Here is a 24,258-nt window from a genome sequence, read left to right as displayed (position 1 = left end):
GGGCGGGGCGGGGGCCGGGGCCGGGGGGGCGGGGCCGGGGCGGGGATGGGGGCGGGGCGGGGCCGGGGCGGGGATGGGGGCGGGGCGGGGGCCGGGGCCGGGGGGGCGGGGCCGGGGCGGGGATGGGGGCGGGGCGGGGCCGGGGCCGGGGCCGGGGGGGCGGGGATGGGGTGGGGTGGGGGCGGGGCGGGGCCGGGGGGGGGGCGGGGATGGGGTGGGGTGGGGGCGGGGCGGGGATGGGGCCGGGGGGGGTGGGGATGGGGCTGGGGACGGGGTGGGATGGGGCCGGGGCGGGGCCGGGGGCGGGGATGGGGTGGGGACGGGGGTGGGGCCGGGGTCGGGACCGGGGTGGGGATGGGGCCGGGGCGGGGCCGGGGGCGGGGATGGGGCCGGGCCGGGCCGGGGCCTGCGCGGGTGGGATCTGCAGGAGGGCTGCCCTGTATGCGGGGCGGGTCCGGGGATGGGGCCGGCGGCCGCGGGGCGCGGGCACCATGGGCTGCTGCTCGGGCCGCTGCGCGCTCCTCTTTCTCTGCTCCTTCCAGCTGGTGAGTGGCGGCTCGTCCTCGGGCCCGCGGGGGATCCGGCCCGTCGGCTCCAGCCTCGGCGGGGCCCCGCGGGCACGTCCGGAGCCAGCCAGTCGGGTGCCCGGGGTGCGTGCGCTCGTGGGCGAGGGCGCAGCGGCGGGCACCGGGCGGGGGACAGGTGCGGGGCGCGGCTGGAAGGGGCGCGCGAGGAGCGAAGGGCTCGGGCCGGGCGTGGACGGTGCCCTCGCGGCGTCGGGCGGGGGAGGCGCGGGGGCCGGTGTGCGCCGGGGCCGTGTGCGTGTCGTCTGCGCGCTCCTTCCCCAGGGCAGCCTCGGGTGGGGTGTGCCCTGAGGGTGCGGGACTGTGAGGTGCAGTCGGGTGTGCATCTGGGGGCAGGGCCCCCTCGCCCTCCCCAGTCCGGGAGAGATGCGGGGGAGAGAAGAGGGCGCGAGCTGGCGCCCGGACTTGCACTTGGGCCCTTTTGCGTTGCGGATTAACTGGTGCCCTGGACCCAGAGCTTTGTCAGAGAACTTGGGCATCTCCCCGCCAAGCTTCCACTTAGCCGTCGGAGCTCCAGGCCGCCTGGCGGTTCCCACGTTCCCGGAGCCCAGAGGCCCTGGGTGGGGGCGGGGAGTGCTAAGCCGAGGTCTGGCGGCAGGGCTGGGGAGGGGATGCTGGTGGGTCCCTGGGCTCCCATCTTAAAAAGGAAATCCTGCTTTGAGACCAGGCCAGGTGCGCTTCCAGCTCAGCGGGGCAGGGGCCTTTCTCCCTCTGAAGCCTGGAGGCCCAGGGAAGACGAAGTTTTAAGCAGAAGCCCTCCCAGGCCTCTGGCCTCCTGTCCTTCGCTTGCCCTCTGTGTGGGGGTGAGGGTTGCTATCGGTTGGCAGGGGGCTGAGATACCAGGCTGCTGTGTCCCACGTGGAGGAAGGAGGGAGCTTCCAGGGGTTCCCTGTGGGTGCACACCCAGTGCTTTGGGAGCCCGAGGGGGTGGGGTGAAGGGCAGAATGGAGGAGGTGCGGCGTCTGCAGGGTCTGGCTGCACAGGTGAGGCGGGGAGATAGCTCAGGGCTGTGCAGGAGGCTCGGGCTCAATAGCTCTTCCAGGGGCAACAGGGAGCTCCCGCCACCGTGCAGCGGAGGCGTCCCCGGCTACATTTTGGTAGGAGGCTCCCTCAGTGGAAGCCCCAGGGAGGTGCCTGGGGGTAGGGTGGGGAAGCAGGAAATGGGAAGGGAAGGTCTGAGGGAGAAGGACGCTGAGGAGCCCAGGCTGGTCCGAAGCTCTCCAGCCTGCTGGCGCCTGGAGATCCTAGGGCAGAGTGGCCTTTGGCTGTGGTGGGACTTTGGTTTTCATGTGTTAAGCTTGGTGTGTGGGACGTACTCAGGGTTGACTTGTGACCTGAGGTTCAGGGCCCCAGAAATAGATGTCCCGGGTGAGGGATGTGGCCTCGGGTCTGGAAGGCTCAGGTAGGGTCATGCTGCGTGTTTCACCGCTGCAGCGGACAGTGGACCGTGCGCAGGGGGCACCCCCACAGCCCCTGGAGAAGTTGCTGCGACCAAGGGCGAAGGGTGACCCAGGCAAGTTCCAGAGCCAGGACAGAGCTGTGTCCCCACATGGCCAGCGGGGCCCAGCGGAAGAGCAGCAGAGAGCTTTGAAAGGCCTTTTGTCCTGGGCCCCCAGTGCTTCCTCTGCTGGGGGGAGGGGGCGGCAGATGGGAGAGCTCTGGTCACCGCGTGTAGGGTGGGGGGGCCGTGGGGGGAGTCCTGGGACTTTTCTTTTCTCTTGTTGCCGAGCGTGAGAGTTTTCTCGTTATCAAGCTACTGGACAAAGGCCTGAGCACCTCTTCTGGGAGCCTTGTCCCTGGAGAATAGCGTGAACTTGGCCCGCCCTGAGCCAGCGGAGCGTGCTGTGGGGGTTCCCGGGCTGTGCCACGACGTGGACAAGAGGGAAGCCTGCGCTCAGTAGCCGCTCATGTGGGGTGGGCGGGCCCTGCAGCGAAATCTCTCCCTTTTCCCTGCTCGAGCTCTGCCGGGGCGTGCTAAGCCTTCTGGTGCGTGGCTCAGACACGAAAAGGATGCCCCTGCAGCCCAGCACCTGCGCTGGACACTGTGGCCAAGCTGTAGGGTCCCTGGGGAGCACAGCCGTTAGCGGGACGCTCCTCCAGTCCTGGCATGAGCCTGGACCTCGGAGAACGGTGCCAGCGGCGACATGGTGCCGGGAGTGGGGGGAGGTGGCAGGGGAGTCGGGGCCGGCTCAATCCGTCTCCCCTGAGCGCCTGGCACTGGCGGGGGGTGCTGAGGCAGGGCACATACCCCAGCCCCTTGATTAGGGTCATCGGTGCAAAACAGGCGGCCCAGGGCTCACAATGTAACTTCAGTCTGTGTCTAGAACAGGTGGCGCTGGCCAGCTGTGCCCGTGAAGCCTGTGAGGCGCACATGCCTGTGTGCGTGTGGGCGTGTGGGCGTGTGTGCACGTGTGCATTTCTCTTTCTCCTTGCCCCGCAGGGACACCCGTCACCATGTAGGCCTGTCCTGCGTGGGGACCCCCTCCCCCAGAGCTTTGCCCCTCATGCCAATCCCTCCACTCACCCCCACCACCCCCATCTGAGCTGGGCCAGGGCTTCCTCTGCCCTCCTGGGCGGGAACACCCAGCCCCTGACCCCTCAGTGGCTGGGGGTCCGTGGGGCTGTCCTCCGCCGGGTTGGCCAAGAGCTGCCGATCCTCGGCTGTCCCTTCAGGCTGGGCTCTCCTCCTAGGACAGAGGCAGGGGGAGGCAGGATCTCTGCCCTCTGACGCCGGTCTCTTTCTCCCACATCTCTAACTAAGGAACTAATGTCTGGGGGCCTCCTCTGGGCACCGGGACCCACGCTGGGATGGGGCCTCTGCCCCCTGACCAGCAATGAGGCACATTAAGGGCCGGGCAGTGGGCCCTGCACAGAGACAGACCTGTCCCTGCCACGGGTCAGCTCCGCTAGCACCTCAGGGGACCCTGGGGAGTGGGCTGCCTGCAGGGAATGTACCCCAGCCCCTTGATTAGGGTCATCGGTGCAAAAGAGGCGGCCCGGGCTCTTTTGGGTGCAGAGCAGGGGCGTAGGCCTGAGGGACAGAGGAGTTGGCCCCGGGACTTTCCATCACGCACGCACAGCCATGTGCGGGGTCCCCGTGGGGCAGCAGTGACACGTCTGCAGGGCTTGGGTGGCCGGGCCGCGTGAGTCAGGGGCATCCCTGAAACGGGGCCAGAGAAACACGCGTCCCTCAAGGCGGGGGGTGGGGGGCGGTGGTGCCACCCTCTCTGGGACAGAGGCTGCCCTGGCCACAGGCCGGAACGGACTGGAGGGGGCTTGATTTCGGCTTGTGCTCGCCTCGGTCTCCGTTCTCTACCGCGATTCATAGCCCTACCGCACGCTTCCTTCCGCGAGGGAGCTCGGGAGCCTCCTCCTGTGGGCTCCTCGCCTTGGAAGAGAACGTGGGTGGGAGGAGGGGCAGAGGGAGAGGGAGAGTCTCCCGCAGACCCCGACGCGGGGCTCCATCCTGGGACCCTGAGATCACTGCCTGAGCTGAAGCCAAGCCCCTGGTCCTCCTGCCGGGCATTGGGAGCAAAGTAGGAAACAGCAGTGAGGGGCTGGGCTGGCCTGGTTCTCCTCGGAGACTGTCCGCCTCTTCGGAGACGATGCCCATCACCGAGCTGCCCGGCCTCGGGGGGCTGGTCTGGAGCAGGCCACCACGCCGGGCCTGCAGGGTAGGGGGCTGTGGCGTGCAGGAAAGCGGCCCAGAGCCTGGCAAGTGCCCGCTGGACGCTTCCTGTGCCCTGCCCTCGGGCCCGCTCCCGCTCCCCACGCCGCACTCCCAGCTGTCTCCTAGGACGGACCCCGGCCTCTGCAGGGCATACTTGGAATGTCCCCCTGCCAGAGACGTCCTGGAAATAGCTGCCACTCCTCTGGGGCCAAACACAGCAGCTGGCAGTGCCCGGGATGCCCCCACAGCAGCTGTTCCTGGGGCCTGGTCAGGCTCCTGCCAGGAGCCAGCGTGGAGGAAGGACCAGGCGCTCCTGCTGGGGTCGGGGCGTCTGTGAGGTCCACGAAGGCCCGCCCCGCTGGGCACTGGGCTCGTCCATCCCTCTCTGCGGTGCACGCCCAGCTTGTTCGCTCATGGTTCCAGCCCGTGGGAGGGACCCGAGGGGGGCTTGCTTGGAGGGGCTTTCCTTCCTCTTCCACCCTTCAGAGTCCTTCCAAGGCTCAACACAGCTGAGGTTGCTCTGGGTTGGGAACCGGTTCTCAGTGCCAGTGGCGCACTGGTGCGTAGTGGGCCCGCGGTGGAATTGTGGAATGCACCCACGAGCTCCGCCAGGGTGCTGTCCCTTCCCTGCCGGTCTCCCTTCAACCCTTGCTGGACTCGCCTTGTCTCGAACATGGACGGGAAGGTGTCCGGTGCAGCGGATTTGGCCCTATTTTCTCCTGGTATGTGCTCCTGGTTTCTGGGGGTGGGCCAGGTCTGCAGAAAGAATGAACGCGTGAGCGCGTGTGTGTGTTCTGGAGTCGAGCTTGAGCTCAGAGCCGGTAGGTTCCCCCACAGATGAAACATCAAGTTCCCGGGGCGCCCGGCTGGCCCAGTCGGTAGAGCGTGTGACTGTTGATCTCAGGGTTGTGAGCCCCACGTTGGGTGTAGAGATTACGGAGGAAGGAAGGAAGGAAGGAAGGAAGGAAGGAAGGAAGGAAGGAAGGAAGGAAGAAGGGAGACCTAAAAAAAATCGGGCCCCTACACGTGCCTGATTGCTCTGGTTGGTTCTCGTCGGCCAAGCCTGCGGGCGAGAGGGCAGGAATGTCCTCCAGGTGGAGAAGCTGCTTTGCCGCCACCAGTCCATGGAGGAGGGGGAGCCCAGTAGACGGGGAGGGTGCTGACCTGCAGGCCACAGAGCCCCAGCCCCACCTCCTGCGGAGAGCACCCCAGAGCCCCGTGACTCGGCCTCGTGCGTCCTGCCCCGTGCGTCCTGCCCCGGGGGTTTGTTGTCGGGCCTTGACCCTGTGCGTCAGGAATGCAGCCCTGGTTCCCACTCTCGGGTTGAGGGAATGGAGGATGGAGGGGCCGCTGCTCGCCCACAGAGAGCCTTTCGACCTTTCAAGGTAGAGGGAGCACCCCAAGGTGAGGTCTGAGGGCCGGGCAGACTCACGTGGAGATTTTGGTCGGAAGATCCGAGACGGTGGCAGATGCTGGACGGTGATGATGAGGCAGGAGAGGCCGGCCTCGGGGGTCTGCTGGCCCTCAGGTGCCCACGCTGCTCCTAGGTCACTGCCCTGGAGCGGCAGGTGTTCGACTTCCTGGGCTACCAGTGGGCACCCATCCTGGCCACCTTTGTCCACATCGTCATGGTCATCCTGGGGCTCTTGGGCACCATCCAGTACCGGCCTCGCTACGTTGTGGTGGTGAGTTCATTCTGCTCCCACACCCCTCCCACGGGCAGGTGGGGGGATGACCGGCTGGGGCCTCCAAGGGCCGAGTGTCCCAGAAACCAGCAGAACCCAGGAATCCAGGGTCCACGGCTGCACTCCGAGACCTGTCCCGGGGTGGGCTCGGGGGAGCCTCCCTCCAGTGGAGCATCCTGGCTGCCAGACCCGGGAGCAGACGTCTCCTCCAAGGCGCTACGCGGAAGCAGGTTGCTGAGTTGGCCTCGTCCACCCCGGCTTTCTAGTACGCTGTGTGGGAGGCCGTCTGGGTCACCTGGAATGTCTTCATTATCTGCTTCTACCTGGAAGTGGGTGGACTCTCAAAGGTGAGTAGAGTCAGTCCAGGGGTTGCGGCCAGGCCACAGTGAGCATTGTACGGCCTGCTTGTCACCATGCCCCCCCCCCAGCCGTGGTCTGTTGCGGCTCTGGCCCTGGCACCCAGAACAGCCCTGGCCCACAGGGGTGACTCAGTAAAGGTCTGGGGAGGACTAGTGACCTGGAGAGGGGCGGTGAGCACTGGCAGGCAGGTGGCCTTGGAGGATGGGCCTGGGAACCAGGGCAGCACCTGGAAGGGGAGGCAGGGCTGGGCGCCAGGGGCAGAGGGACCGGGGCTGCAAGGGGGTGCAGCTGGGAACACCTCTCAGGGGCGCCAGGCGGTCCCCTGAGCCACTCTTTCAAATGCTGGTCAAACCCGCTGGTCTCTCCCGGGGAGGAGGGGACACCACACCCAAGCCGTGTTTGGTTAGGAGCATCGGTGCCATCAAATCCTGAGCGGCTGTTGTGGGCACTTTGGAATGTTTTATTTCAGCGTCGCCTGAAGCGCGGAGCCGGGAATGGGGTCGGGCTTGACTCCAGGTGGGCGCGGGGCGGACTGGCCATTGCCTGGTGGGGCCGCACCTGGGGCTGCAGGGGGCGAGACCTCAAACAGCAGTGATGGCCAAAGACGTGAAAGAGGGGCCCGGAGCACTGTGAGGACACACCCCAGGGTCTGACCTGGGCACGGAGGCCTTCCTGGAGGAGGGGGTGTGAGCAGGCTCCGGGGCCCGGGCAAGCAGAGGGAGGCCTTCTTGCAGGGCAGTGACTGAGAAGGCCTTGGGGTCCCTGCCTCCCCTGGCTGGAGGGCAGGGCGCCCCTCACCCTTGTCGGGGCCCACACTGGACTGTGGTGGGTGGGTGGGCAGTGTCCCTGTGGCTCACCAGGTCCCGCCCTCCTCCCCAGGACAGCGAGCTCCTGACCTTCAACCTCTCCCCGCTCTCCTGGTGGCGTGAGCACGGCCCGGGCTGCCTGCACGATGAGCCAGAGGCTGGCCTTGGGCCCCTGGATGGCCAGGCCTTGGTGGCAGGCGTCGGCTGTGCCCTGGATCATGGCTACACCGAGGCCCTGCACAGCGCCCTGCAGATCCTCCTGGCGGTGAGCTGGGGCCTGGGGGAGGGACCGGGCAGGGGTTACCCCGTGGCTGGGCCAGGTCTCCGCCTCCCAGGTCTCAGGGGTCCCCGCCCTGCCTGGCAGGTAAGGACTCCCACCCCGCCCCCACCTGTGCACTTGGGCCACGGGAGCCTCGGTGTCCTGCTGTGTAGAGGGGGCTCGAGCCGGCTCCAGCCCCGGGGTGCGCATGAGGAGCCCGAGGCTCTGCTGATGCTGTGGGGCGGGGGCGGGGGGACAGAAGGAAGGCAGCCCGGAGGCGGGTGGGCAGGGCACAGCCCAGAGCCCCACCACGGCCTCCTCCGAGCAGTGTCCCCCGAGGCTTGTGGTCCCGTGAGCAAGGCCACAGGGCCCCGGCACACCTGAATTTCAGATAAAGGACCAGCGTTAGCGCAGGGTCCCTGCGGCATTTGCGACGCGCTTCTGCCCAGAAACGCTTCCTGTGCGTCCAGACCTCCACTTTCCGCGCGGCCGTGGACTTGCCCTGCGAGCCCAGGGGAGAGGAGCGATCTGCCGTCGGGCCTGTCTGCAGGCCCCGGGGGCTGCCCTGCACGGGCTGTGGGAGCTGTTCTCCCAGGGACCCACCCGGGGAACCCCGCGGGGACCCAGGACGCTGCTGGCACTGGCTCGGGGAAGCCTGTGAGCCGCTGTGAGCCAACGGTTAGCTTCCTGCGCCCCTGCTCCCTGCCCCGACTCCCACGGGGGCTCTGGGGCCCGATGGGTGGCCAGGAGGGCGGGGGATTGAACCAACAACTGTGTGGGACGGCGGGGGCGAGGGGTGCGCTCTGCTGGGCCCCCCCAGCTCGCAGCTGGACAGGCTCCGCCGTCCGCACTCAGCTCGGAAGCGACTTCCACCCACGTTCACCAAGCCTGTTCTAGGCGGAGAGTGAAACCCGCGGGAGAGCGGTGCCCGGGCCTTGGCGGGTGGGGGCGGCCGTGGGGGGACGCGGGGTGCTGACACATGGTGCGGTTGGCATCACTCACTCGCTCTCCTGTGCCTGCCTTGTGTCCCCAGAGTGTGGACGGGAAAACCAAAGCCCAGGGAGGGAGGCCCATGGAGCCGCAGAGCTGGTGGGCAGCCGTAGCAGCTACATAATATCCTAAAATGTGCCCGCTTGAAACAGTAAAGCTTTGTGCAGGGTGGCAGCGTGGGGGGCTTAGATGGCTGGTTCCGGCTTGAGGTCATGCACGAAGCTACAGTCGGGCCCGACTGGGGCTCCGGGGCCCTGAGGGCCGGTCCGGGCTGCAGGTGCTGCTTCCAAGGAGGCCCCTCCCGTGGTCCTCGCTGCATGGACTCTCCCCAGGGCTGCTTGGGTGACCTCACCGTGGGGCGGCTGGTCCTGCAGGGCCAGCAGGTGGGAGGCAGGGGGGCACCCTGCCTTGGACATCACACTTGGTCATTCCTGGAGACTCTCAGCGTTTGCCCAGGTCAAGCCCTAGTCAGGGTGGGAGACGGCCCCCCGGGGCGTGGGGTCGGGGGAGGCCCCCCAGGACCGCCCGGAGGCTTCTGCAGGGGCACAGGCTCTCCCCGCTGTTGGTCTTTTGCGATGACCAGGCAGGTGGGGCCCAGGTTCCCATCGTCCACCAAGGCCCACCGTCTCTGGACCTGAGCCCTCGGGAGACCCTTCCTCCCCACTGGAGGGGGCTGGCCTGCAGGCTCCCGACCGCCTGCTGCACGCAGCGCGGTCAGCATGAACGTGTCTGGCGGATAATGTGTTTATAGGCCGGAGGTTCTGCACCCCGCTGCTGACGCTGGCAAACAGATTCCAGATCTAGGGCCATCCGTGGCGTGGGGCATCCGCGGCTGCCCACAGCCGACCACGGCATGAGAAACCACAGCAGTTCAGGCGGCCTGCACGCTTCCAGGGTCCCTCCTCTCCAGGGCTACGGACAGTCGGACTGTGGCGCACTTGGGGTGCTGCCCCCATAGCCGGGAGTCAGGGCTGCCCTTCCCTCGGGTCTGAGGACCTAATCCTCCACAGCTCACGACGCAAAATGGGGGCCACAGGCGGTGGGTGCCTTCCTTGAAAGGAGAGAGAACCCACTTGCCGAGGAGACCCCTCGGTGCTTCTGAAGGCATCTACAGAATGTGTAAAAAATGCAACGAAAAGGAAACTGCAAAGGAACAAATTCTTGGTGGGAGTTTCCGACGCGCGGCAGCTGGTTCTGGTGCCGGAGGGGCGCCCCCGGTGTGGAAGGGAGAGGCGGAGCCCCTGGGTTGCCGTCCTCCTTCACCCCCAGGGATGGACATTTCGATCACGAAATGCGCGTCTCTGAATACCCGCCAGCGGGCACCTGCTTTGCCTCCCAGGAGCCCACCCTCTGCTGCTTGTTCTGGGGGCTTGGACGGGCTTAGCGGGCCCTGCAGCCCCGCTGGCGAAGAGAGAACCAGCCGAAGGAGGCAGGGCCGCATGGCTGGTGGGGCGGGGTCTGCAGATCCTGTGGGCCTCTGGGAGCTTCAGGGGGTTGCTGGGGGGAGCCCAGAGGGCCCGTGAGAGGTGGAAGGAGGGGTGAGGCCGTGGGGCGGCCCCCACCCCAGGACCCAGTGGAGAAGGAGCAGTGGGGCGGGGTCAGCACCACGGCCAGCTCAGGGCCCGGCTCCACCCCGCCCCGGGAGGCCCACCGGGGACCACCGAGGACCACCGAGGACCACTGGGGACCACTGGGGCCACCGGGGGGGGGGCAATAGCACAGCAGTGCCCGCCCAGAGGACTGGCCCAGGCTTGCCTTTCCTTCGGGAGGAGGGGTCGGCATAGAGGAGGCCCACCACCTGCTCCCTGGAGGATAGGGGCTTTCAGAGCAGGGCGCAGCACCCTGTGGTCTGTCCCCCGCCACTGGGCCTGATCTGTGGGTGAAGGAACCAAGCCCCAGAGCTTAAGTGAAGGCCTCGGGTCTCCCCGTTGCCGGTGGAGGGCCGGCCACGCCAGGAAGGCTGCTGGGAGCACTCTCCTCCCCGAGGCCCCTCGCTTCCAAGACCGCGCTGCTGGCCACCGTCCTACCCCCGTCCCATGTCTCACCCCATCCTGGCCTGTGTTTGCCTCAGGGACGGACCCCACCACCGTCGCTCAGAAGAGCTGCTGTAGCTTCTCCAGAGCAGGTGCCGCTGTGAGGCATCTTTTCTGTTTGTTCCCTGACCCATCAGGGTCCAGCAAGACAGAGATGGTGCGCTTAGGTTAAATCCTGGGGGCCGTGGGGCGGCCGTTCCAAGTGGGTGCCCTGCCGGGGACCACACGGTATCCCGTTCCCTGGGCGTAGCCACTGAGCTGCTGCCCTCCCCCACCCCCACCCTCGGCCTGCAGGGGTGTGGGGAGGAGTTACCCCAGGCAGAGTTCTTCCTCCCGCCCCTGGGGGGGGCAGCCCTGCAGAGGGGGATACATGCTCTGTTTCCCTCCTTCCCATCTCCTGCTGGGCTCCCCACCGGCAACCCGAGCAGGAGGGTGCTGGAGTCTGGACACCATCCACACTGCAAGGGGTGGAGAATGTGGAGGAGGGTCATGCGGGGCCCCTCCAAGCCCCGCCATCAGACTCTTGCTCCAAGCTGCGTCCGTGGGGTTGAGGCCATGGCTGCCTACAGGAGATGCTCAAAGAGCACCTGGTCCTGAGGACGCAGGTCTGACCTACGGAGCCCGGAGGCCGGAGAGCGTGGTCTCCCCATCCTCACCGCCTCCCAGGTTCCCAGCATCTGTAGAGGCTGACTTTGCTTCCGTGTGCAAAGCCTCCTGATGAGCTGGGGCTGCCGGCCCCTCCCGAGACCCCGGGAGCACACAGAGCTGAGGGCCTTTCCCGGGAATCTGTGCTGCCCTGTGCCGCCCAGATGTGCTTCGCTGCCAAGTTACAAACTAGCAGTTCTGCTCAGGGACCGCTCTGGCTCTGTGGTCTGGCTGGGAGTCGGGGCTGTTCTCATTCAGGGATGGGGCAGCTCCCCCGTGGCATTGAATGCCGCCCTCAGGAGGTGCTCATCCTCAGTTGGCACTGCCTGGGCCGCGTGAGTGCGGAGAGACTGGGCCACGGGCAGCGCCAGCCCTCACGTCTCAGCTGGAGCCCTTTGTCCCACCATGGCCCTGGTGCGTGGCTGTCCCTGGGCACTTAATGGCAGCCTGCCCTCTCCCCTGAAGCTGAGCGGCCTCCTGTGAGCCTGGCGGGGAGCCTCTGCCCAGCCAGGCCCCTGGCTCCCAGGGCGGCGGCCAGCCCCGTCCGCTCTGCTCTCTGGCTGGGTCCTTGGCACTTGCAGCCGAACCATCCAGCGAGGCTGGCTCCAGCTTCTCCAGCCGGGGCTGCCATCCTAAATCTCCCCAAGGAGGAGAGACCCGGTGGTGGGCTGGTTAACAAGAGGCCCCGGGGGACGTGGTTTGGCTGGACCTGGAGGGGGTTCAGCCTGGGGGTCCCTTGGGCTGAGGGCTTCTCTCTGCATCTCATCCTCCCCTTAAAGCAGGGACTCGGTCATCTTCCCGACTCACTGGTCCATTGGCCAGCCCTTCCCCCTCTCACCCCTCACCCCCGGGGGCCGGGCCAGCCCCACGGAGGAAGCCAGACGCCGTCTGGAACCTCGAAGCTAAAAACGTCACACGAGATCCACTCTCCTTGTTCATTTTACAGACAAGGAAACCGAGGCCGAGGAGGGGCCGTGGCCCACGGGCCTCAAGCTTGCCTGGGTCCTCATCCCGACCTCTCGGTGTCTTTCAGCTCGTGGGCTTCGTCTGTGCCTGCTGTGTGGTCAGCGTTTTCACCGAGGAGGAGGACAGCTGTGAGTGTGCGGCTGCCTGTGAGCGCCCGGCCTGGACGCTCCAGGCAGAGACGGAGGGACAGGGAAGCAGAGGGCTGGCGGGGGTGACTCTGCGTCCTCCCGGCCTGTCGTTGGCAAAGCCTGAGACCTCGCCTCTTGGGTCCCCATGCCCTTGGGGTCCTTGCCTGAGCAGAGGGCTGGATGGGCCCAGCCACCTGAGAAGAGATGAGGAGGGGACGCGGGCTGTGGCACCAGGGGTCGTCTGGCCCCCAAGCCCCCAGGCTCGAGGGCTCCCGTGCTGCAGGGCTGGCCCGTCACAGCAGCTGCGGGTGCAAGGCTGAGCCCTCAGACCTCCAGAGGGATGGGCGCCTCTGCCTCCTGGCAGCTGAGGTGGTGTCCCCATCTCTGGACCCATCTGAGCGGCATCTTTGTTTTCCGCTCCCAGAGGTGGGTCCCCTTGACCTTCCTCTGTTTTGCAACGTCAATGTTGAGACGCCTCGCCGGCCCTGGCTGCCCCTGGCTCCGACGTGCTTTCCTGGGAAGACCCTGCAGAGGACAAGGCTGGGTGGGTGGGGACTGGGTGCATGCACCTAGGGGGCCACGGCTCCAGTGGACAGAGCTCCCCCTGGGGTCAGAATGGGGATTCAGAGCCTCTGTCCCCGGGAATCAGGTGGCTGTGGGGTTGGGAGTGCACGTGTCCGAATGGCACGCTGTCCTCGGCCCCCAGGCGCCCTGGCTCCTGTGCCGCATGACCCCGACACCATCTCCCAGACCGCTGTGGCTGGGAGAGAACGAAGCGGAGCTCACCTGCTGGTGAGGATGTTTTAGGAGGGGAGCCAGCCCGGGGGTTGGAGATGCGTTGCTCTGCCCAGCAAGCCCTGCTACCCACTGGCCGTGCAGACACACGGGGGGCAGGTGATTGAGGTTCGTGGATGTGGGGGGCCAGGGGTTGGGTCACAGTGAAGCTCCCTGCAGCTCTGAGGATCCAGGCTGTCCGGGCGTGCTCTGTCCCCCCAGGCCACCCCCCGCCCCACCGCTGAGCTCGTCGGTGTCCACCGGGGAGTCCCACTGTTCGTGCCCTGGAGGGACACGGCCAGCTCTGAGCTGGGCCTGGGCTGGTGCCTGCCCTCCCCGGGCCCTCAGGCTCGCGCCGGCCTCTGCCGTCACCGCACCAGCGCTCGGGCTTCGGCGTGTGCTCATCTGCCCTCGTTTCCATTGTTTGGGTTTTGTTTTATTTGGGTCTCGATTTCTTTCAGTTGATTTCATTGGTGGATTTGACCCATTTCCTCGCTACCACGTCAGTGAAAAGCCTTCCAACCTCTTGCTCAAGCAGGTGTACGTGTAAGTATGGCCAGCAGAGCGTGCCCCGGCTCGGCCCCGCCAGTCGGATTAGCTTCTCTCCCTGTGGAGGCCTCACCAGGCAGCCATCTGTCCGTCCGTCCATCCATCCACCCGCATCTGTTCGTCCACCCATTCCTTCCTTCTCCAAGATCAGCTCCGTGCGGGCTCTGGGCTTGGCCCCCACCCCCTGGAGCTCCATGCCCAGCAGTATATGGAGTCGGGTCTAAGACAGTTTTGTTCTGGGGGCTGAGGGGGCATGGGGAGGCCACCTCCCAGGAGGGCGGCGTGGCTGTTTTTAGGGGCCTCACTGTGCCAGGAAATTTGGGGTGTTGGCTTCCTATCTTTGGAAAAATCAGACTTTTCTCTTAAAAAACAGTATCCATGACCCCAGGCTCAGGGTGACAGTGCCTGGGCCGCCAGCCCACCTCTCAAGCAGCCAGCTTTGCCAGGTCCCACACCTAAGCCTGAAGTCTGGGGGGCCCCAGAGGCAGCTGGTGGTCCTCCTCCCGGTAGAGCTGCGCTTCCTTCATCCCACCCAGGCCGTCAAACAGGATCCTGCCCCCGGGCCACACCCATGGCATCCCCTGGGACCCTGGCCCTCTTGGCAGCCACACCTTTTCCACCCCATAAGAGGAGGCCCACCTCAGCCTAGGGCCGTCTGGGGGAGCAAGCCTGTCCGTCCCGTGACCGGAGGGCGCTCACTCGGGCCCTGCGCCAGGGCGGGGGGTGAGAGCCGACCACCCGGAGCACCACCCAGAGCACGTGCCTCTGAAGGAGTTGGCCAGGCTGGAAGGGCCTCTGGGGGTCTCCCTCCAGCCCTTGGAGCTTGGGTGGCCAGAAGGACCACGGTGGGCCCCTCACCGCCCCCAGCTGCCGGCCCAACGCCTGGGGAGGTGTCTGCAGACACGGGGCTGCGCCCGCCCGGAAGCCCTCCCTGCCGCCCACGGGGATGCTGCCCCTTTTGCATCCGGAGCTCTCTGAGGCGAGGGCATGGCAGCTCCTGTCGACTGCTGCTGGCCCGCCCCCCCCCCCCCCCCCCCCCCCCGCCCCACCAAGGGCTGCTCCCCAGGGGTGCCCTGACCTCTGCCCGCCCCCACCTTCCCCGCAGGCCTGCGTAAGGGAAGAAGTGCCAGTCCCGCCTGCGCGGCCCCAGATGACCATGACCAGCGAGCCTCCCTGCCCTCGGGGCGTCCCAGGCTGGAGATGCTGCAACTTCTCTCTCTCACACACACACACACACACACACACACACACACACACAAAAGAGGAAGGGAAAGAACAGACTGATCTCTGTCACCCGCAGCCGGCCTGGGACTGCTGCACACCCGCTGCTGGGGGAGGGTCGTTGAGATGGGAAAGTGTGAGCTCACCACGAGGGGCGTGTAAACCCACGGTGACAACCCGGCCCCTGAGCAGCACCTGCCGCCGGGAGGGGTCTCCGGGCAAGTCCCCGCCCACCCAGCGCCCTGCTGACGGAGCCCCTGGCGGCTCCTGGTCCTGAGTCAGGGGCGCTGTTGTTCACCGAAGGGATTTAAGCCCCGCGAACCACCCCCCACACCAGTGGAAAGTAGAAGGACGCTGCCCCCTGGGCCTCCTTCCTGAGAGGCGGGGGTTTGCTGGGGAGTCCGAGCCCAGTCCCAGAAGGCCTGAGGCTAGGTGGGCGGGGGGGGGCGCAGGTGGGGAGCGGCGGCCCTGCTGCCCTGGGGTGAGCCGGCCGCCCATCCTGGCACAGAGGCTGCTGGGCACCGTCCAGGGAAAGCCCAGCACTTTATTGTGAATCTCCAAAAGCACTCAAGCGTCAGTAAAAGCGCCTTTACACCCGCTTCCTTCCACCATGCGCCGTGTCTGGGCACTTGGAACGGCCGGTTCGGGGGCCTGCGCGTGGCCGCAGGGACAGGCTGAGATGGATGGGCGCCCGCGTGACAGCCAGCACTGGAAGCGCCTGGGGGAGGGAGGGATGAGCAGGCTGCTCCCAGTGGGCTTGTCCACCGGCCAGGGACCTCAGCCTGCAGGGAGTCCCCCACCCCCGCCCCGGCCACTTGACCCCCCGGGAGATTCTCGGAGAGATGGTGGGGCACAGAATCCTTGACAGCCAGGAGGAGGTTCCCGCCATCCGCAAAAATCTAAGTTCACGCTCCCCTCCCTCACCCGCCTGGCCCTGGCTGCCAGGCCAAGGTCCGGCCCAGGCCGGTCCTCATAACAACGCACCTCCGGAGCCATCCTGCCCTGGGCCTGGCTGCAGCCCACGCACCCGGCCGGACAGGGGGCACTATCCCCCCCCATCACTGGGGAAATCAGGGCAGAGATGGCCCCGGTGGGTTAAGGTGCCCGAGCAGAGTGGTAGTGGCCACCAGGGCACAGCGTTGGGAAGGACCCAGAGCCAGTATCTAAGCGTCCAGGGAAGGTAATGGGGTTGATTAGCAACGTCTGCCGGGACCAGGGAGGTGGAGAAGTCAGAAATGCCGCGTCCCGCCGGCCCTGCAGCGCCAGGCAGCCCCCCCGGTAAGACGCGGTGACCTGGGCTCACAGCCAGGGCCGTCCTGAGGTCCCTGAGGCCCGGGTGGGGGTTGCCCAGGCCAGGCCAGGCTGGGACATGCCTGTGGGTAGCTCCGAGCACTCACCTGGCTAGGGCAGGAAGGTACGCACACAGCTGCGGATGGGGGCTCTGCAGACGGGGCACAGCTGCAGGGCTGGCGCGCACTCGGCACAGACCAAGTGGCCGCAGGGCACGAAGACGGTGCACACGGTGCGGTCCAGGCACACCTTGCAGACGCGCTCCTCCCGCAGGCGCTGCAGCTGCTCCTCTGCATCCCGGGCTCCTGGGGGTTCAAGAACCCAGCAGCACCCTCTGGGCCTGGGCTCCACCCCCTTGCCTGGACACACGTCCCCCACCACCCCCCGGACCTCCACCTTGTGTACTGGGCTAATGGAAGAGGAGGAGGGCTGGGGCCAGGCCAGGAGCGCCCCCCCAGGATCCGGGGGAGCCGGCCCTGCCCCCGAGTGGTCCCGCCCTCACCTGGCTCCCTGGCCCCTTCGGACTGGACCTCTCTTCTGGGCGTGGGCAGCTCAGGACTCATGTGGACAGGAGCTGTAGGTGGTGAGAACAGACCAGAGGCCCCAGGGGAAGTGAAACCCCACCCAGAGGGGGCCGCAGGCGGGATCCCCCTCCCGCCCCTCCCACAGCATGCCTGAACCCCCGAGCCCGCTTCCCCGGGACATGCCCCTGCGGCCCCTGAGCAGTGGCCGTGGGAGCTGTGTGCCGGGCACTGGGGGGCAGCGAGGGAGGGCCGGGGGCAGGGGCGCACCTCTGGCCTCCGCGGGGCAGCCCCCGTCCTCTTCCTGGAGCAGGTCAGCCACCAGCTGGGACGCGGATACACTGGCCGGCACCGCCCAGCGGTACTTCTGCTGCACCAGCTGCTGCACCTGACTCCGCCCGAAGCCCATGCGGAGCGCAGCCCGCACCGCCGGGCACTGGCTCCACGCGGACCACTCCTGGCTGCCCCTGGCATCTGCAAGGCAGGGTGAGGGGCGGCTGGCTGGTCCCTGTGGCCCGCCACCAGGGCCACCTCCACACGGGGGCCTCCGCGGCCACTCGGCGGCACTCCCGTGAGGGCTGTCCCCCGAGCCTTTGTTCAGGGGTATCAACAACAGCAAAGTGAGCAGAGCCTCATCAGCAAGGCCCTGGAGACGGCCCCCCACCGGGTGCCCGGCGCTGTTCACGTAGACCCGGCTTAGTTCTAAACGGGGTTGGCACCATCGGCTTTCGGGGCTCGGGGAGCAGATGTCTCTCGCCACGCAGTTACAAGAGCCAGGGTCTGAACCCGAACCTGACCGCCCTCAGTGCTGGGCACGGGGTCAGGCGGCACCTCTCCTCTTCGTGCTTCCACTGCCAGCCCTGGGATTGGCGACGCCCACGGTGGCCTCCTCGGAGGTAGCAGGGGACTGCTTTGGCCTCCCCTGAGCACCAGACCCACCGCAGCCCCCTGGGCCCCAAAGCAAGCCCACCCTCACACCTGGCCCCACTGTCCCTGCCCCAGGACACGTCACGCATCACGGCTCACCTGACGGGGTGGCAGGGGCCGTGTCTTCTGGTTCTTCTGATGGGTCCTGAAAGGAGCCAGAGGACATCTGTGCCCTGAGTAGACACAGGAGTAGGGGAGGGGGGACCCGCCCGGCCCGAGCCCTGCGGAGAGAGGCAGGACTCACCCAGGAGCCTAGCAGGTGGCAACAAGCCTCCTGGACGCTGCAGACGAAGTCCCGTCCCTTTGTCTGGAGCAGGAATTCGCACCTGGAGAAAGCCAGGGTGGGGGGCGGTGAGGGGGGAGGCGTCAGGGCAGTGGGCCCGGGCTGCTTTGTGCCCGCGCAGTGCCCCGCAGAGGGCAGCCGGGGCAGCGACGTCAGCACCTGCTGGGGGCCGTCCTGGAGACAGCCTCTGCCGAGCATCGAGCATCGGGAAGAGACAGAGAGGAGGCTGTTCCCAGAGGGGCCCCATCCCCAGGAACCACCCCCTGGGAGAGGGAAGCTGGCCGTGCCCAGCGCCAGGAGCAGCCTGTGGGGTCTTTACCTGGGGAACCACTTGGCGTGCTCCGTCCAGGGGTCATCCCCTTGCTCCCAGCTCTGCAGACCCCCGTAGCAGAAGAAGCACCTCACTTTGTCTTGCTGGCCTAGGTGGAGCGTGGACGCTGGCCTTGCCCACGCCCAGCCTCCTGGCACCCACCCACTGGGCCAGGCGTGCCCCCGAGGCTGGTTGTGGGGCCCCCTGGTCTCTGCCCCCTTTGCCCTGTATTCTCCTTGGATCTCACAGAAACCCCACTTTCTCCAGGTGAAGTGGGGAGCGTGGAGCCCGGGGAGTGGCGCATGGTTCACTCACAGGAAGGCAGGCGGACAGTTAGGGGTGGGGGCCTGGAGCCCCGAACATTCTGTCCCCAGGATGGATTCCCAGTGATGGAGACGGGTGCCTGCCGGGCTCCTGCCTCCATCGGGACGCGGCGCCTCCCGTCTCTGTCCCCGTAGCCCTCACCCCGGCCTCGCCCTGAGCCTTCAACAGAGGCTGCAGGTCGGGGCTGCTCCAGTAGACCCCGAGAGCCTGTCCTCGGGCCCCGGGGACCCCGTGGGCGCCCGCGCACCCCCTCTTCCCCTGTCACTTGCCACTGTCTGAGGCGCCCGAGGAGGTGGCGGGAGACAGGCCCGGGAAGGCTGCAAGACCCCTGCCCCCGCCCCCTCACGTGGGGCCAGACCCGCCGTGTGGGGTGCAGGGGCTCCCGGGGGCTGCAGAGCTCCATCCAGAAGCCCCCTGAGCGGCGCCCAGGCCCCCGAACTCACCCGTGTGGAAGAAGCCCGCCGCGGCCAGCAGCTCAGGCTGCACCACGGCGGTCAGCGGCCAGGCGGAGAAGGAGGCCAGCCGCAGCTGCTCCGAGCCCATCCCGGGGAAGGCCGGCCTCGGGGGGCCAGCCCGGGGCTCCCCTGCCTCCTCCTCCTCTGCGAGGGGGCGCAGCTGGCCCAGGATCTGCCCGTCCACCCGGTCCCGGCCTCCCCAGCACCGGGCGCAGCGGCCATCCCGGCCCTCGGTGTGGCCACACGGAGAGAGGCGTCCGCGGCCCAGCTCGGGGCCACGGCACCAGCACTTGGCCCTGTCCTCGGGCCCCATGGAGCCCACACCGGCCCTGGCCAGGCCCGCGGCAGTGACGGGACCCACGGGAGCCAGTCCTAGAATGTGCCCAGCCGGCCCACCTCACGCCTCCTGACTCCTGGGCCCTGCCTGGGGACGGCAGTGGCCGTTGCCTCCCGCAGCTGGCACAGTCCTGCCCCCGATGCCCCAGGTGGGGGAGCGGCCGGGGGGCCCACTGCCTTCTGGAAGGGGCCAGCGTGGCAGCCAGCATCACGCGCTCTCTGCAGCAGGGCTGTGTCATGGGGCTCCCAGGCAGGGGCCGCGGTGCTGTGAGCCTTGCTTCACGCACAGGCTGCACAGGGGTGGGGGGTGACTCTCGGTGACTCTCAGGAAGGAGAGGGCGGGGCGGGAGCCCGGACACCCCTCCCGAGGCAGCAGGGGCTAGCGTAGGGGGAGGGGGAGAAGGGGCAGGCCATGCCGTGGGTCAGCTCCGCGTTCCAGATGCCAGTGCCAGCCCCTGAGGGCAGAAGGTTCCAGGGGCTCTGACCTGTGCAGCTATGCCCTCCAGGGAGGAGGGCAGCCCCTCTCACAGGGACGACACTGGGCTCCCATGGACGGGGACACCTAGGGAGGGGCAGGCCCCTGGGGCACGTTACCTGCCATCCTGCTCTGAAGCCTGAGCAGAAGGGGGCGTGAGACACGCGTGTGGCTGCTGGGCCGGAGCAGGAGGACCTCCGCGGGTCGCTGTGCAGCTCTGGGCCATAAGCCATGGAGATCAGGGACACCTGGGCTTGTGCCCCTGCTCTGGGGAAGGGGCTGGGCTCGCCTCTGTGACCTCTGTGACCTCCCTGCCCAGCTGGGACGAGGCTGGAGGTGAAGCCACACAGCACAGGCTCAGTTTCCCCATTGGAATTAGAGCCCCCGCGGCCCAGTGACCCAGACAGCAGGGACCTTTGGGGAGGGGTCACAATTCCCACTGCCCGTGCCGGCTGCATCGGGCCAGTCCCGCTGCTGGGCCGACCAGACCAGCCAGCCCACTGCCCGGCCCGGGGCCCCCTGCTCTGCCGCAGAACCGGCCCGCCTCCCCGGGCCTGGCTGGGGCACCCGCCCTGCTGGGTAGGCCTGGGGTGGCCCCACTGCCGGCCAGGGGTCCCAGGCTCCAATACCGCACTCGCCCAGGCCCAGATCAGAACCGCTGGCCACGTGGGACCACGTGGGACACGCTCAGAGCTAGTCATGCCACGTGGTCTCCACCAGCCGCTCAAGCCCAGGGCCCCGGGTGCCCCCACCCCAACAGTTAGGGAACGTGAGAGGACGGCTACACCCCGGGGAGCTGCAGCGCCCAGGTGGGCAGAGCAGGCTCTGATGTGGATGGAGGGACAGAAAGGCTGGATGGGGGGTGGGGGCCGTGTGCCTGCCCCCGACCCCGGCCCCGTGGCCCCAAGCTACTGCCTGCTTCCCGGAGCCAACCTGGCCCTTCTGCCCGCCCAGGCCCTAAGCCCTCTCTCATCCCTAACACGCTTTCCCTGGCAGCGCCCAGCTGGTGTCAGCACGTCCGCCCACAGTGCAGCAGCGCTTGCAAAACAACTGTGTGAACAAAGTGAGGAGGGGCACCCGGGGGCTCAGCGGTGAAGCGTCTGCCCTCGGCTCAGGTCATGATCCCGGGGTCCTGGGGTCGAGCCCCATGTCGGGCGCCCTGCTCCGCGGAGTGTCTGCTGCCCCTGCCTCTGCCCCTCCCCTACTCATGCTCACTCTCTCTCTCCCTCAAATGAATAAATACATTAAAAAAAAGAGTAAAACGAGGAACCAGGCCCTGCTGACAGGTGGTAGGGGCTGTAGGGGCTGATCGGGGGCAGGGGGGACTAATGGGGGGCCGGGGGTGCTGACAGTGAGGAGGGAGGGCAGGATGGGGGCGCAGAAGGGGCTGACGGGGGTGCTGACGGTCGGGGATAGGGCTGCCGGCAGGGAGGGCCATGCCCCAGGGGGGGTCACAGAGGATTGTGAGGAGGCGGAGGGGTCTGGGGTGTAACCCAGGTTAGACCTGGCCAGGTGCCCGTCCCAGGTGCCCTCACTCCCTTCCAAGTAGGGGTGCGTGAACTGGGCCTTGGACCTAGCCCGGGCTCCTATATGCCAGCCTATGCCCCCGTGCTGGGGGGTGGGCGCTGGCCCCTCGCCCTTGAGGAAACCCATCACTGTCCTGGCTACACCCGCTGCTCAGCCCCGATGCTGCCAGGGTCCCAGAGTCCCCGAAACCTTCTCCTACCAGAGGCCCAAAGCCACCGGGTTCCCTGCAGGAGATCCCGGGAAAGGGTGTGGCTGGAAACCAGGCAGCAGTGACCAGGGCAGCAGCACCCCCTTCTCTGCGCACCCCATGCCCGCTCCCAAGGGCAGGGTGCCCAGTGGACAGTGGAGAGAGGGACAGGGGGACACCTCGGGGGCAGGGGGGCTGGGCCCATGGGCTGGTCCCAGGATGTCTAGGCCCTTGTCCCTGTCCGTGCCCCACTGCCCAGAATACAGAAGGGTCCTTACCTTTGGCCCCTTCAGCAAACCCCAAGGGCACCTGCCCCAGGGTCCGTCTGGGAGGTTTCCTCAGGGGCGACCCCCCTGCCCTGCGGCACCCCCAGGCTCAGATGGACAGAGAGGTGGGTAGCGAGTCTCCAGCCCGTCTAGCCCCCAGGCCTGCTGTGGGCCCTCTGGACCTGGGGCCGGCCGGGGGCTCCGGGGGTCCCTGGCAGCGGAGGCGGCTCCCCCTGGGGCCTATTCCCTCCCATCCTGCCGCTGGGCGCTGGGACGGAGAGACGGCGGGTCCCTCCCTCATTACAAAGTGGGGGAAAGGCGGCGTCTCCCGATGTGGAATCTCCCCCGAAAGGCGGGGTTGCTGCCCGGGCCGAGGGAGACCCTCCCCTCTGCACCTGGGGCAGGTGTGCCACAGGCCTCCCGGCGCGCATCCGTGCAGAGCCGCCTGCGGGAGCAGAAGCCTGGGCCCTGGGGCAGGGGGGCGGAGCAGGCTGGAGACCGGGCGCCCCTGCGGTGCATCGAAGGGTGGGCGGCCCCGGGGAGAGGAGGGGGAGGCCTGGCGCCCACCGCCTTGCTCATCCGCACCCACATTTGAAATTCTTGAAACGAATTATCTGCGAGTTGCTTATATAATTAAAGAGCAACGGGGACGTCGCAAGGTGTCATCCTGGGACGGGGGGACCCCTGCTTGCTTCTTTGAACCTCCCTGTGAACCTGTGTTTCAGAACGAGCCGCTCAGGCGCCCAGAGCCTCGCCCACTGAGAGGAGCTCGGCCACCACCGCTGCCACCGCCCCGCCACCCACTCCCGGGCCACCCGGCTTCTCTGCTAACCGGGCAGCTCTACAGCTAACCGGGAGGGACGTGTGCCGACGCCCCGATGGCTCCCCTCGTTGACTCGGGGCTGCTGTGTCCTTACAGCGAAGTCTTCCCAGATAGGACGATGCCAGATGGGACATGAGCAGACACCCGGGTCACCCCAATCACCTACGGCTGGGGTCTGAAGGCCACTCCGGACCCACGCGATTTGCTCCTGGAGCCCGATGAGACTCCCGCCCTGCCTGAGACATTCAGAGCCAGCTGGGGTTGGACGGGAAGGTCCTGGGGAGGGGGGGGCTTCTCCCCACCACAGTGAGGGGCTGGCCTGTCGGGTAGGAGAGGGGCCAGCTCAGCATCACCACCCACAGTCCCCCTTCCCGAGCCACACGCCCACCTGAGAAGGTTCTCACGCATTAGCTGTGTGACGTGCCCTTCACACAGCGCCGGCTTTCCTTGCAGATGATTGGGGCCAGGCCGGCTGCGGGGTTGGGGCGGGGGGTGTCGACCCACTGGACACACTCCCCGCCGTGAGGCTTCTGAGTCCACAAAAGGGGGGGAAGGGAAGTGGAAGGTCAGCCCCTGGCTCTTGGGTGCCCGGGGTTGGGCCTGTTGCCCAGGCCTGGAGGCATCCCACAGACCGCCCTGAGAGGGGCAGGAGGCCCCCCTCCTTGCTGGGAACAGGCTCCGTGAACTCTCCACCCAGGAGCCCCCCCACTGCGGCCACAGAGCGAGGACTCCAGGCGACCACAGGGCAGCAGGCAAGCGCACGAGGCCCAGAGAGGCTTTGGGCTTCGGAGGGGCCAAGAGGAGGTGGGTGAGGATGGGGGCTGAGCCCTGGCACTGGGAGCCTGCACACACTCCCCCCGCCGTGTCCTCACTGCCGCCCTCCTCACCTCACGGCCCCTGCCCAGTGGCCCGCGCTCCATCTAAGGCCCCCCACGGACCCAGTGCTACAGCCGGGCCCTTTGCTGATGGTGATGGGGACTCTGTCCTCGCAGCTGCTGCCAGCAGAAGTCCCAGCCTCAGCACAGGGAGGCCAAGGCACGGTGGAAGCCAAGGCAGCCTGCACGGGAGGGCGAGAACCACGTCTGGGTGGTTCTCTGTGGGCTCCTCCTGGCCCGGAAGGGTGCCTGGCCAGGGTGCCACGAGGACCTGCGGGAGGAAGGCCAGCCGGGGGTGGGTGGGGAGGGAAGGGAGCCAGGCGGCTGGATTCCACTGTGTCGTCCCCCCAGAGGATGCCTCTGTGTACCCCACCTCCTTTTTGCTTTTTTAAAGATTTTATTTATTTATTCATGAGAGACACACAGAGGCAGAGACCCAGGCAGAGGGAGAAGCAGGCTCCCTGCAGGGAGCCCGATGCAGGACTCGATCCCAGGACCCCGGGGTCATACCCTGAACCAACGGCAGACGGTCACCCCTAAGCCAGCCCCTGTGCCCCGCCTTCTTCACCCCTGCATCCTGCCTTCGCTCTCCAGTGGACCCTGGGGTATAAGTGCTGGTTGGGGTCACAGCAGGAAGCATAAGGAGGGAGAGGGCAAGTCCCTGATCCTGGGGGTGTTCCTCGGGGGCCACTGCAGCCCTGCTGGGGGCCTTGGGACCTGTGGACCCCATGGCGGGCATGGAGACGAGGGAGTGGGGGGGCGAGGGGGGGCTGGAGGGGGCCGCGGGCAGAGCTGCCAGAGGCCAGCAGGTGGCGCGTGGGGAAGCTGAGCCCGGGCCGGCGCCTCCAGCCTCTCCCCGCCTGCCCCGCCGAATCCACTGGACCCACGGGGCTGCCTTGCTGGTGGGGCCCGAATCCCCTCAGGCCCATGGAATCAGATTCTTTCCTGGGCTGCGCGGGCCTGGGCGGGCCGACGGGCTTCAGCACCGC

The 24,258-nt window shown here is 67.6% G+C and overlaps 2 protein-coding genes across 4 annotated transcripts; one reads left to right on the top strand and one right to left on the bottom strand.

Moving 5' to 3' along the window:
- The first annotated feature begins 457 nt into the window (after positions 1-457).
- NKAIN4 (sodium/potassium transporting ATPase interacting 4) lies at positions 458-15,269 on the top strand. Of its 2 annotated transcripts, XM_077873884.1 has the most exons (7): positions 458-545; positions 5,802-5,939; positions 6,206-6,286; positions 7,179-7,370; positions 12,066-12,126; positions 13,362-13,446; positions 14,555-15,269. In XM_077873884.1, the coding sequence occupies exons 1-7, from the start codon at positions 492-494 to the stop codon at positions 14,562-14,564; spliced, it is 621 nt and encodes a 206-aa protein (XP_077730010.1). In that variant the 5' UTR covers positions 458-491; the 3' UTR covers positions 14,565-15,269. The 2 variants fall into 2 exon arrangements, with proteins under 2 accessions (XP_077730010.1, XP_077730009.1); XM_077873883.1 differs by lacking the exons at positions 13,362-13,446; positions 14,555-15,269 and having other exon boundaries at positions 12,066-13,315.
- BIRC7 (baculoviral IAP repeat containing 7) lies at positions 15,179-23,531 on the bottom strand. Of its 2 annotated transcripts, none has more exons than XM_077873887.1 (8): positions 18,769-23,531; positions 18,011-18,110; positions 17,653-17,734; positions 17,508-17,553; positions 16,752-16,955; positions 16,463-16,534; positions 16,068-16,265; positions 15,179-15,388 (listed from the first exon to the last, which is right to left on the bottom strand). In XM_077873887.1, exons 1-7 carry the CDS (start codon positions 19,091-19,093, stop codon positions 16,072-16,074), a joined length of 1,023 nt encoding a protein of 340 aa, XP_077730013.1. In that variant the 5' UTR covers positions 19,094-23,531; the 3' UTR covers positions 15,179-15,388; positions 16,068-16,071. The 2 variants fall into 2 exon arrangements, with proteins under 2 accessions (XP_077730013.1, XP_077730011.1); XM_077873885.1 differs by lacking the exon at positions 18,769-23,531 and adding an exon at positions 18,317-18,624 and having other exon boundaries at positions 17,508-17,574.
- Between the last annotated feature and the right edge of the window lie 727 nt (positions 23,532-24,258).

Source organism: Canis aureus, chromosome 26, assembly GCF_053574225.1.
Source record: "Canis aureus isolate CA01 chromosome 26, VMU_Caureus_v.1.0, whole genome shotgun sequence".
NCBI lineage: Eukaryota > Metazoa > Chordata > Mammalia > Carnivora > Canidae > Canis > Canis aureus.
Note: the sequence above shows the minus strand (reverse complement) of the source record. Positions and strands in the feature narration are given on the sequence as shown.